General features: G+C 39.9%; 1 protein-coding gene across 1 annotated transcript in view; it reads left to right on the top strand.

Annotated features, from left to right (window-relative positions):
* Positions 1–13,533, top strand: part of LOC117471708 (potassium/sodium hyperpolarization-activated cyclic nucleotide-gated channel 1-like) — a 69,581-nt gene that overhangs the window by 40,938 nt on the left and 15,110 nt on the right. Inside the window, exon 5 of the mRNA XM_034116901.1 lies at positions 13,242–13,388. Coding sequence (XP_033972792.1) covers positions 13,242–13,388 — 147 coding nt within the window. The remainder of the gene's footprint in view (positions 1–13,241; positions 13,389–13,533) is intronic.

Below are 13,533 nucleotides of genomic sequence, written 5' to 3'. Positions count from 1 at the left end.
CATCCGTATAGTGACAGGAACCTCAGCCTCCCCAGTCGAGGGACACGGAGCCCTGGCAGCTGGCCGTAAAGGCCCGAGAGGAGCTCCACGGTGCCCTGCCCTGTGTGGGCCCAGTGTGGGCGATAATGAGCTGAGCTGCCAGGCTGCCTCATTGCCCTTCGAATGTGGTGAGGAGAGGCGACAGGATGACATCGAGAGAATGAAGGCAGAGGTTCCAGTAACCCCACCCAAATGAAAGAGGTAGAGTGGGAGGAAAAGAGGGCAGAGAAAAGGAACCGGAGATGAGCAAAGGAACAGATTAGATGACGTAATGGATGAGTGATGCTACATCTTCAAAAGGAGAAAAGGGCACTGGATAAATTAACACTTTACTAATCCTGGGGTGAGTAATATAGAACTAGTTCTCCACCAGATTCCCACCAGCTTAAAAGGTGAAAAAATATATACCATGTGAGTATAGGTACATGAACAACGTTTTTCACCAGAGTGGTTCTTGGTTCTGTACGTACACTGTAAATGAGGGAAATCTGCATTAAAATGATCCGCCTGAAACCATGCACGCTAATTCAGGTGTGTATTGTTCAAGGGGCTTTACACAATAACTAATCAGATCCCAAATGTAATGCTATTGTGGAATAGACCTGTTTCTTGATATAACGCAGTCAAGTGCATACCAGTTACATCACCATCTTCATAGCATCCCAGCTGCTGGCCAGTCTCCAGCCATATGTTGTACTTTATCTGGTTGTTGAGGTAGTCGTCACAGTGTTTGTTGTACATTATTTCATGTTGATGAGGGGACTGCCAACTGTTTCAAAAGGCCCATTATTCCGAAAGTACGTGCTTGGTTTGAAATGGCTTTAATGCTGCTGATCTGTTCTCCCCACTCAGCACTCTCCACTCGTCTGCTGCTCCGCTTTTAGAGATGTTTTCGTTGCCAAGTACCCTGAACAGCTGTCCTGTCTGAGCACCAGTCAGCATGTGGTACCGAAGCCATTTGCAGCCGCTCCTGGGATCACCCCCTAAGGCTCCTTAAGAATCCCCCAGCCTGCTAAAAAAAGGCTCCCCTGCGCTCCCTCAGCTTCCCACGGTGCGTGCCTGCAAAAAGGTTATTACGGCAGACTGCAATTAATTTTCACGAGTGCAAATTCTTTCATTTATCTTGCCTCAGTGATAAGGTGTTCTCCGAGTTCACTTTGTGCTCATCTGGCTGTGGGAGCCAGATAGTAGCCGTTCCTACTATACCCACTCCTCCTCCCTTCTTATCAGGGTTAGCTCCTTCAAAGACACAGAGCTTTTTGTCATTGGCCCTCGCATCAGTTGTGTGACAATGAGATCTGCTTCCTGGAGATTTCGCTCTGCTTTTCCGTGTTAGACTAATACCATAATCCATGCACTCAAGAAGTGGACAATCCATTGGTCAATCCCTGGAGTTCTGGGAAGACAGGTGGCTGTTCTCATAGGGCCGCCATGACGGAGACAGCTGTTGCTGTCTGATGAGCCTGGAGAGAAACCCGCTGAGACGCCACCAACACAGCAGCCATCATATACCAAGTTATTATACACATCTGTTTTTAGACAGAGATATTCTATGTTGTCATATTAGTTCAAGTAAAATAAAGCTGTTCCATGTGATCTACCTAAACATGCACAATGTGACAATGGTAATATGACTGAAATAAGGTCAATATAAATAGCTTGATTATTACAAACATTGACCAACAAATCCACTATAGCATGGTAGAGGGATATATGGCACACATTGGGTAAAGATCCACAGTCTATATAAGTCTCTAATTGACATATATCATTAGCTGAGGTTGTGCTGATATCTGAGATGTGTAAAACTTGATTATACTGTAAACAATTTATAAGGCAAAACACAAAAATATACAAAAATGGCAATTACCTATGTGGGTCTCTGAGGGTAAAGACAATGCAGTAAAAAAAAATTGAAATATCATATAGAAACACTGTTCAAAGAAGAAAAGGCTTTCCTTAGATTTTTACATAATGAATAATAGTGTATCTGTTTATATTAATCTGTGCTCTCTTGTCAGGGCACTCTTATGATTGTTATTGAACTCACAGGTGTGTAATCATAGTACAAGGACACTGAGAAGCTTTAATTCTCATCATAACCAGTGTGTGTTTGTAACACATTCAATCCAAAAAGGATTGGTTGTTTGTCATTTAAGTGTGTAAAGAAAATTCAAAGGGAATTACATTTTATTTCAACTCTCAAAAGTATGTTTTCCTAAATGCTCTGCCTTGACAAGCATTTTCATCTCGGCCCTATTCCTTTGTTTGTTTCCAAACAACACTGCAGTGTTCAGAAGAGACACTTAACTTGGCGTGCTGACTCAACACATGCATAGCTGATGTTGCAGATTACAGACCATGAAATATGAAGATTTAGACATTTAGACTCATTAGTCAATGCTCGAGAGCCGCTGTCTTTGATTGTTGCCAAGCTCTCTGTACTTTGTTTGGAGTTTTTGTGTTGAGAAGCCAAACATGCTCCCTGTTGATATTCCACAGAGGCATTCAGCAAAACTGAATCATTTGCATACAAGATCAGTCAGTGAAGAAGCATGAGTGGCTTATCTGCAGTGTAGCCACATAAATCATTGGCCTGTGTATTGATGGTCCGGCTTATTAAACAGCAATAACAACATTCAAATGTAGATATACAATTGAACATTAGTTTACAGCAGGGGTGTCCAACTCAATTTCATCACGGGCCACATTCGCATTATGGTTGCACTCAAAGGGCCGGTTGTAACTTTAAGACTATATAGAAATACATATATAAATATTTAATATATATAAAATAATGTATTATATTACATCATTGCCTCTGCATTGGATTATTATCGGATAGGGTAATAACTTCATAATTAACTCGGTCTGAAAGCAGAAGTCTAGGGAAAATAATTGCAAGTCTCTTCAGTGAGAATGTCACAAAATGATTTTAAAAGAAAAGTCAAATCAAAAAGAAAGGTGACATTTTGAAAGAAAAGGTGACATTTTGAAAAAAAGTCAAATCTGAGAAAAAAGTCAAATTTGAGATGCATTGTGCTCCATGTATGGGCAACGTGGTTCTGTAAATCGCCATGTAACATATTATATTCTTTGCAAGCTCTTGTGGGGCCACATAAAATGAAGTTGCGGGCCGGATTTGGCCCCCGGGCCTTGAGTTTGACACCCCTGGTTTACAGTGTATCACAGTTGCATTGTGTATTGAATTTGCCAGCATTAACAGCTAAATGGCAACACATTTTTTTAAAGGTGGATGAATGTTGAGCTTTTCAGCACTATCGCCACATTACAATTCCTCATACTGGATGTGATGACACAGGCTCTGCATTAATCCATTGCCAATGATCTTTAATGAGTACAACATGGTAGCTCCACTTCACACAGCCACGAGACCCTCTTTACAGTTTGCCTGCAGAGGTGATGTCCAGGTAAAGGTTTACATTTTAGTTAGGAAACAAATGAGTGACCCCCCTTTGAATATGATGAAGAGAATCAGTCTATTAGGACATCTCAGAAGATTACAGATGGGAAATAGGAAACGAGGACGGAAAAAAGAAAGCTCTGCGCTCAAAGATGGTGAAATTATCATCAGAAAGCCTGGGTATAATCTTTCCTGAATAGAATTCTATTACAATGTGGCACCATGTGATAAATGCCCGGGCTGTCAGAAGCTAGCAAGCCGACTTCAATGAGCTCTTAAAAAGGAATCAGGCAGCCTGTTAACTGTTACACAAAGTAAAGAGGCCAACAATCACATTAAATACTAGGGGTTGAAGTGTGACTCCTGCTGAGATGAAAAATAGCTTTATTAGATTGATTTTCACTCGGCTAAAAATATCCTTCAGATGCCAGTCTTTTGCTGCTTGTAAACAGAGCCTTTCATGCAGAATATCAAAGCTTTTTCTACCTGATTACAACTCGATTTGTTGCAGATGTATCTGACTGCATGGGTTAGGCTGAGTTCATATCAAAACTGAATAAAAACAGAAGCGGGACATACTGTAGTGTCATATTTTCCTAATGACTCCTGTGTACTGACGGTGCTAGTAACAGGGTTTTAGTTAGGTATTTCTACATTATAAAAGCCACTTTATGTTATTCTGTATCAATTAGATTTTATTATTTCATGTTTTGTCAACTATTTTTTTTAAGTCAAAAGATCAGTTTATTCATTAAATAATCAAACAAGGCAAAAACAATGTCCTGAAATGAAATGTTCACCTTGATTGTTTTCACCAAATAACAATTTTAAATAATAGGAAACAGAAAATGCAGACAAATACCCTCATTTAAAAAACTTAAATCATATATTATTATTGCATTGGTTGCTTGATAAGTGACTAGAACAATTGGTCAAATCAATTAAATGTTTATTCTTCAACTGTTTATATTATGTATTCTAAAATATGAAATAAGACTTGAACTGTGATGAACAATAGTGATTTCCTTTTTCTCTTTTTTTCCTTTAACATCAGTGTTTTCTTGTAACCCTAGGTTGATATCTCTGACTTGAAAGTAGAAGAAGGATAAACTTGAATTACACCATAGTCGAATACTGTAATTGTTAGTATAATACTGTAGTACATAGTCCTGTATCATAATAATTCCCCAGTAATAATAGTATTCAATTATCTGTTGGGGTCTCTCATCCCCTCATTGAACTCCTGTAATACCCAGCGAGCAGTTCTGCGGCATTACAATCTGAAACATGGTGAGCTGGAGTGGGTTAAGCATCTGCCAAATTCCCTCAAGGATTCCTCCCTCTTGTCTCAGGCACGTTGAGAACCACTGTCACACAACGAGAATTACATGGCTCCAGATAGGGGGCACAAGATGGCGGCACGTGTGACTGTGCATACAGGGTCTGCCTGCCACTCCAGATCCCTGTAAGCCGCTGCTTATCACGGCCCTCTACTGTGGAAATATACAGACATGGGGATAGGGACACCGAACAAAAGAGATTATCTCATTCATTTGTAGGTGACTTGTGATCCATGTTGTCTTACCTACCTACTTTATATTCATAATTGTTAGGGAATAATTTTCTTAGGTATTCAACCTTCGACCCAGTTCATCGTTTTCTCTTCTCACTGTCTCCTTTCCCATGGCATAGGTCTACGGCCTTGGGTATTGTTGCTATCTCTCTTAAGGAGGGGCAGCTTGGGCACATTGTTGTTGCCAGTCTATGACAGAGCACAAGCTGCCATGAGGTAGTTTACTGTTCAGGGACGAAGGTTCCCTGGCGCACTTTCTTTTCTATGGACGAGAGCTTTAGTTAGATTCAGGGTCCATATTGCTTCTCGCTGATGAAGAATGTTGATTATTACACTCCGAACTAGTTAAAACCTCGAGCTGCAGAAGAGTTCTTCAGAATTGGTTTGGCAACCGCTGAGTCAACTCGTGACACACCACCTGTCTTGTCAATTCTCCGGCCGTACCTCCAAATAAACCATCAGTGTTTGCCATCAAAGCTCCAGCTCTCCTCGTGTCTCTCCGAGTCCTGTTTCCAATTGCTTCAGAAGTTTCCCCCACAATAATAATAATAAAGCTTTATTTATACTGTATAGCACTTTTCATACAACACATGCAGCTCAAAGTGCTTTACAAAATGACACATCACAAGTTAAAAACAAACAACAAGAAATTCCCCTCAGATAATTTGTTAAGAACTTTAAAAGGTACATGCAGCAAAATATAACATTCTATCAGGTTAATAGGGAGGCTGTGGCGCAGTGCGTTGTTCAGATCAGGGGGGCACAGGTTCAAACCCCCACTGCAGTCAGCATGTCGTTGTGTCCCTGGGCAAGACACTTCACCCCAAATTGCTCCTGTGGGGATTGCCCAGAGTATTGAGTATGTAAGTCGCTTTGGATAAAAGCGTCTAACAAGTAACATGTAATGTGTTGTGTCTCGTCAAATGTGTTATGTTTACTTATTTAGTCTGTCATTTCCTGTTTTTACATTACATTGCATTTAGATTTTTTTGACATCTTCGTGGATTCATCTTCTTATTACAGACACATGCATTTCCAAACTTTCGGTCTACCTACGCTGCAAAATGTATTATCTCTTCGATTTACACACGGCATCTATTGCATGTCTGTCCGTCCTGGGAGAGGGATCCCTCCTCTGTTGCTCTCCCTAAGGTTTCTCCCATTTTTCCCTTTAAACTGTGGGTTTTTCTCCGGAAGTTTTTCCTTGTACGATGTGAGGGTCTAAGGACAGAGGGTGTCGTTTTCTCATACTGATATTCTGAACAAACTGTGCTGTTGTATTTGCTGTAAAGTGTCTTTACTGTTAGGGTATTTTTTATTATATGTACAGCACTTTGGCTCGACCAAAAATCATTTAAAAATGTGCTATATAAATAAAACTTGATTTGATTTGATTTGATTTGATTTAGCTGACGCTTTTATCCAAAGCGACTTACAATAAGTGCATTCGACCAAGAAGATACAAACTTGAAGAAAACAGAATCATATACAGTAAGTACAGTACATCAGGTTTCATAGAGCCAAAACATTTCGAGTGCTACTCAACTGGCTTTAGATAAGCCAGTCCTTTATTAGTATATAAGTGCTTTGTTAGTAATTCTTTGTTAGTAATTCTATCGCTCGAAGTGGAGTCGAAAGAGATGAGTTTTCAGTCTGCGCCGGAAGATGTGTAAGCTTTCTGCTGTCCTGATTTCAATGGGGAGCTCATTCACCATTTTGGAGCCAGGATAGCAAACCCACGTGTTTTATTTTGTACTTACCTCTTGTCTTTCATTTCAGGCCCTGTTTCCTCCCCCTGTGTGTTTTCCCGCCATCCTCAGTGTCTGCCCCGCCTCTGATTGTTTCCACCTGTTCCCACTCACCTCATGTTTAAATAGTCCTGTCTCTCCCCTGTCCTGTGTCAGTTCGTCTTGTTTGTTTCCCCGAATGGTCGTGCCAAGCCTCAGCTCAGAAAGGGTCGCTTTTACTCATGTCAGGTTTTGTTGTTTTTGTTTATTTTGTTAGGCTTAAGTTTCTTTCTTAAGTTCTCTTTTGTTATGCATAGTTTTTTCCGCCTTTTGTTAATTCCAGTACCTACTCTGTTAAGAGGGATTACCTGATCTTTGAAATAAAAGATAACTTTTTTTTACATTCAAGACTTAGTCTCTGGGTCGTGCATTTGGGTTCATCAGTTTGGGTCCTGACTAAATGTAATGTAATGTTAATAGACACAAGGAGGTAAAATGTATAATAATAAAATAAATAATGGTTTCTCTCTAACACACAAGACAACTGAGTCAATGCAACAAAATAAAATATAAAATATAATATAATATAAAAACCCCATAAAATAAAGTGAACATATAGGTACAACAGAAATAAAAACAAAAAGATTAAGACCTATAAAATAAATAAAACAATAAGGTAGGTAAATAATAAAGACTAAAAGAACATTTATACATTTATATAAGCTGTCTGATACTTTAAAAGTATATGATAAACATTTTTCAGCGTGGGATAAGTGAGTGATGTTTGTTTGTTGGTATAAAATCAGGGATGCCCAGGAGGGACTTGAATATGGGCGTGTTGTGGTATGCCAGTCCCAAATGGCTTTAGAAGGAAATGGCAATTGGGTTCTACAGCCCCCTCCTCTCTAAGTCTCTAATTAACACATAGCAATTAAACATGGCTCTTTGGGGAACAGTTAATAAGAGGCCCAAAGCTGATTATTTGTGGGTGAAGAGGCTCTAGAGATCTTTTGTTCCGACACTTCAATCCCCCAATCAAGACCTTTGGAAATACAGTGAATAGTCATCAGAGGAGAAGTACATTTGCATTTACAGATTTGATTTATTTCCAAGAAGAGAGAGACATGGATTATTGCTGTAAGAGAACTAGTAGAATATGCAATGTAAGAGTTTCCTTATTTAAACTGTCACTCAGGCATGTCTGTGTTGATTGATTTTTCAAGCCCTTAAAAACCCCAGGATACGAAAAATATGTTCATCCAACAAAAACTTTGCGGGGCCTCCAGAGGTTAAGTCATGATTTCCTCATACAATCAACCCAAGGACACAGCTGTCAACAAGTTGAGGAGCTTACGTCTGATTCTGCCTTACAGTGAGAGCTGTTCTCATTAGTCTGGACCTGACTGAGGGCATTCATCTAAACCCTGTTACATTCCCCTTTTCTCCCTGTCTGCTACACAACTTGTACTGCTGAGTAAAGGACCGTTGACAAGCCCCAGAGGTAATATAACAGTATGACCAAAACCAAATGAAAAATGCTACCAATATACTGTAGTATTTTTAGATTTGCAGTAGCAACATGGTGTGTGTTAAGAGCAAGGGAATGACCTTGCTTAAATAGGCTAGAATGCACCATAGTGACTTTAATCAATCGCACCCTTTTAACTAACTATGGCCTAATTAAATCACTAGAAAATAAAGCACTTAATGATCAATGCAGATCCCTGTTGCTTACAGATGAATTGTTCATTCTGGGTATTTCTATTAACCTTTTTATATGTGTGCTTAGTGTAGTTATTTCTTAGCTGTAAATAAGGACGTGTTCTAAGGTCACTAGAAGAGTGACACTTAACTTAAGCTGCATGCGCCAAATCCAGCCCATGATAGGGTGCCATGTGACATGCTGACCATTTTATACTTCAGAGGGCATTGGGATCAGACACTGAGCTACGCAAAGGAAACACACATGATTCAGAAATAGTAGTAAAGCTTATCAAAATAAATGTGTTTTTACATTAATTAAAGCATTTTCACCTAAAGGGTAGATTCATCTTGCATAAAGGCAAAGTGTCAGTTCTTGTGTCTTTGAGTTTTCAAACAAAGAAAGATGAGTTATGGCTCTTTAAATGTGTATTATGTAATCTGATAAATATGAATGATCTTTGTTTATTTACTGGCCCCTGGCTTCCTGACATTTCACAAGTGTCATCTGTGCAAAGGACATTGAAGATCCCTGGTGTAGTGTTTTATTCCATACTGAGAAAAGGCATTTATTGCAGACTATATGCAATACAAATTAAGAGTCTACAGCATGCTAGCAGCTGTGTGAGGCTGTACTCAGGCGCAGAGGTGCTTTAGGCTAAATGCTATGCTCACAGTGACAGTTCTTACATGCTGAGTGAATGACAACTCAATTTGGCGGAGATGTAATAAGTTGTCGCTGTCATTTTAGGACACCACCTGTCTCGTAGTGGCAGAATACTTAGTTACTACATTATATAAACGGCTCCCCATGCACGTTCCTGTGTGCAAGACTGAGCTTTCCCTCATGAAAGTATATCACAAATAAAGCAGGTGAACAGTCTCTATAATGCGCTTTTGATACGTTCTCTTTAGCCTATTTTTCATGCATACATCTGTGGGTGCAAGCATTTCAGAATTCAGGACGCCTTATTGTATGGCCCAGACCTTTTGACCACACAACACAATGTTATGAAGTAGTAGACAGACAGTGAATAGTGGGGGGGAAATACATATTTAGAAAGTATAATTTAGTGGCTGACATATCTGTTGGGAAATGAATTATTCATACTGTATGTGGGAAGAATGTGCATCTGCTTGGAGAGCTGGATGAGAGAGAATGAAACTAGGGGGGGAAATAAATAGCATGATACTGTAAAAGCGTAGAGGGACACAAAGAAAAAGAAAAGTACGGATAAAAAAAAACGACCAAAGAATGGCCATGTGAAGACAGATCAGAAACTGAGAAAGGGAGGGAAAGGATTTGTGAAATGAAAAAGCGGGAAGATGCAATTCGGGTTTAGCTCGGGGCAGAGTTTACTACTACTGTAATATTTCCAATGCTGGAAGCTATTATGCTCACACTCAAACCTCTCTGCTGGGATATAAAAGACGGCAAGTCAAACTAAGTTATTTACAGTGCAGTTTGTACAGAGACACAGTTAATAATGGAACTTTCTACTGAAATGGTTGTCATTAAAAGAACAAACAATGTCATTTCGCAGAATGCATTGTGTCATTGCTTTTTATTATGGCAGAAAATGCATATATCAGTTTTTCAAATCATCATCAATATCTGGATATGGCTGTGATAAAACCTTAACAGATAGATGAAACTCTTTCTTTAAAATGTATTTCTAAATGTATTTCCTGTCTTGCGAGTTGGATAAGAAGATTGAAACCTTGCTCCTAGTTGTTAATTAAACATCCGGAAACAACTAGCATGTTTCTGACCAGTTTGTTTTAATCTGTACAAAAACAAAGAAGAAGAACGACATGTTGTGTTTTTATGAGTTATGTGACTATTTCTTGTTGTCACCTTGAGGATGTCATACTTTTGTTGCATGAGCTTTGAGGTACTTGTAGGCCAATTTTGTTGCATTTTGACAAAACCAGACTACGTGTTACCTCGTGTTTCCCCCTGTGCTAAGCTAAGAAGTTGCTAATGGTAAGCGTACAGATGTGTCAGAGGTAAGAATCTTCAATCCCAAACGTCAAACCAAGGCAAGAAGGATTGACAGAAGGGAATCAATCCTATGCCTCTCATCAGCTCCTACATTTTGAACAGCCCCCCTGCAGTCTGAGCCCCGTGGCTGTCAGATTGTAGCGAGCGAGGCTGATGGTGGAATGATTACCTCTTTAATGCTGACAATGATTTGATTTAGCCAAGTAGAGCAGGAGCAGGGATCTTCCTGGTGGCAGCGTGATGGCGGCTGTGCAGCAATGAGATAATTTCCCATCACAGGGGGTGTTATCGGCCCAATCACAGCATCAGAAGAGTGCCGTCCCCCTGTGGTCGCTGTCTTTACATCCCTGTCAGCTCCTCCTCTCACGCTCAGCTGTGATTAGTAAATATGAAATGCCTTTGAGTTAGACACTGAGCTCCTGTGCAGTTCTACTCATCACAATATAAAAGCAATGAGACATTGTTGTGCGTTTGTTCACTTCACTAATGCCCTTTCATGCTAGGGGAATCAAAGTGTAACATGTAGAAAAGCTGAGGATAAATGCTTGTTTTTTTATGAATGTAAAAAAAGAAAGGTTTGAGAGACATTCTGGAGGATAATCCACGCCTTTGAAACAGAGCGCCATGCAGCGGCATGTCTAATGCAGGAGACATAAAGACATTAGACAAGATGCAGAATGTGGGTTACACCTGTCATCTTCACCCCGGCGTCACACGCAGACAAGCCATCATCGCTGTGACTCTGTAGCCAATAGGACTGCAGCTGGAGATATCCGCTGTTTTTTCTATAGCTTTTCATGTCTCTTGGAGTAGAAGTGCAACACTTCTTCTCTGTGCGAGGATCCCATTTCATCATCAGATCAGTAAATGCTCAATTTTATGCCAAAGGGATTGTGGGGATAAAGACTCAAACCCTTCCCCCGTGACAAAACTCATCCATGTCTGCACCGAGGCCGGATATGTAGAAGCTTCTCTGCACATCTTATCCTTGCTTCATGAAATATTTAACCTTATAAATTGCCAAATATTTCCGTTGACATTCCTAAAAGGTGAAAATATATTTTATGAATATCAGATGAGCCATTTATTGGAGGTGAAATATGTACTGTATGCAACTAATCTGACTTATCATGCAGCATTTCTGGTAGAAGCCCATGTTTGCATATCCACATACAATATACTCTTATACTTTCATGTACGGTATATGTTTACCTTGTAGCATTTATGATTACACGATGCATTACAAATCACGATTACAAGCTAGGGCATGCAGCAGTTTATAGCTAACTGGTCACAGTGGAGGGAGCTGAGTCATCTGCATGCACAGCCTGACTCCAGACTGTTGTCTTTGTCTGTGAGGGACTCTAAAGGCTCTGGTCAAACACAACTCAAATCCATCCAAATTTAGACGAGCAGAGAAAAAATAGAACATTGCGGACGTGAGCATTTTAGAGAGTAAGAAACACAGCAGGATGTCAGTGGATTTTTGGTATCTGATAATTCATAAGTGCGGTTTTATAATACAGTAGTTTATCCTGCCTGTATGTTTTGTATCACTGGATTCGTATGCGCTTCTTTCCAACTCTTGATTTTCAGAAAGCCTGACAGTTCTTCTGCTTTTCACAAAAAACAATTTGACTTGCATGAAACAGCTGTCCTTATTTATTGCTCTATATTTCCAGAAGATTGGTCTTTTGATGCTCTGCTGCCAGATTATTGGTGACTATGGTAGTAGAGTGGGATAACAAAGAGGGAGACATCTGAGGTCAGCCATGTCGTTGAGTGGTAAGGCTGTTGGCAGCAGAGAAATGGTGATCAAAGAGCACCTCCACCATCGCCCTATGAATGGTTAATTTCTTTTTTCTTCTTCCTTTTTTTCCCTGTTACTAAGGGTCAAGGATTCTACCTGTTATTATTCCCGAGGTGCTCTCGGTGGGCTTTGATCTGCATCTCTGCGTCATATAGCATCAATGAAAGGCCATCTAACACATTTTAATACTTGTATTCTAATAAGCAACATACTGTAAAGACCAGATGATGCAACCACATGCTTTTTTCACTGTTAAACACACATTAAAAAGCATGTGTTTGAGGAGTCGCTAGGCTTTGCAACAAATGAATGGCTCACTACAGCACATATGTGTATAAGGCATTTCCTACATAAGTATGCTTTGTATGTTAACAAAAATAAAATGTCTATTTAGTAGTATTTAGGTGTTACCTATGATGCTAAACCAATCATTTGCATGCACACACAGAAGGACATTTAGCATATTGTCTTAAGGTTCTTCGTCTTATCTCCCGTTATTGGTTTAAATGCATGAATTTGATTTGTTATCAGATCATACGGAGTACTTTAGCCTTCAAATACATTCAAGACACTACAGTACACTGCATCCAGTTATGTTATGTATACATTATTAGATACTATATGTGAATGAAAAGTATTGAAATACAATAAATAAATGTTGTATGATTTTGACTTTTATTTATCCCAAGCACTGGAAAACATAAAACCACCCTGCTCGTTTTGAGTTATTACCTCATATCAGTCTTCTGAGAGAAATACAGACTGAGAGGCAAGACATAAGACTGGAAAAGTGCTATCTTGTTGGCCGTAACCTACAAGAGGCTGCATGGCCTGTATGTATCTGTCACAATTTCCCTGTGTGTGTGACCTCAGTGCCAGCTGTTCCCTGTGGCTGTGTATCTGAGCTTCAGCACATTGGCCTTTGAGTAACCTGATTGTTGTGTGTCTCTGTGTCCCTACAGTACAAACAAGTGGAGCAGTACATGTCCTTCCACAAGCTGCCAGCCGATATGAGGCAGAGAATCCACGACTACTACGAGCACCGGTACCAGGGAAAGATGTTCGACGAGGAGAGCATCCTGGGAGAGCTGAACGAGCCACTCCGAGAGGTGGGATCACTTTTCCTGTCTCAAGAAGCTTTTACACATGTGATGCCTTCAAAAGCTTGTGTACTGCTTGACATTACCCTCAGTTCAACTCAGTTTTGTTATTTTCTCGAGGCCAAATCCAAACCAGAGTAAAACTGAAAGGAGC

This window comes from Trematomus bernacchii, unplaced genomic scaffold (genome assembly GCF_902827165.1).
Source record: "Trematomus bernacchii unplaced genomic scaffold, fTreBer1.1, whole genome shotgun sequence".
Classification (NCBI taxonomy): Eukaryota; Metazoa; Chordata; class Actinopteri; order Perciformes; family Nototheniidae; genus Trematomus; species Trematomus bernacchii.
This window is presented reverse-complemented; position numbering and strand designations above follow the sequence as displayed.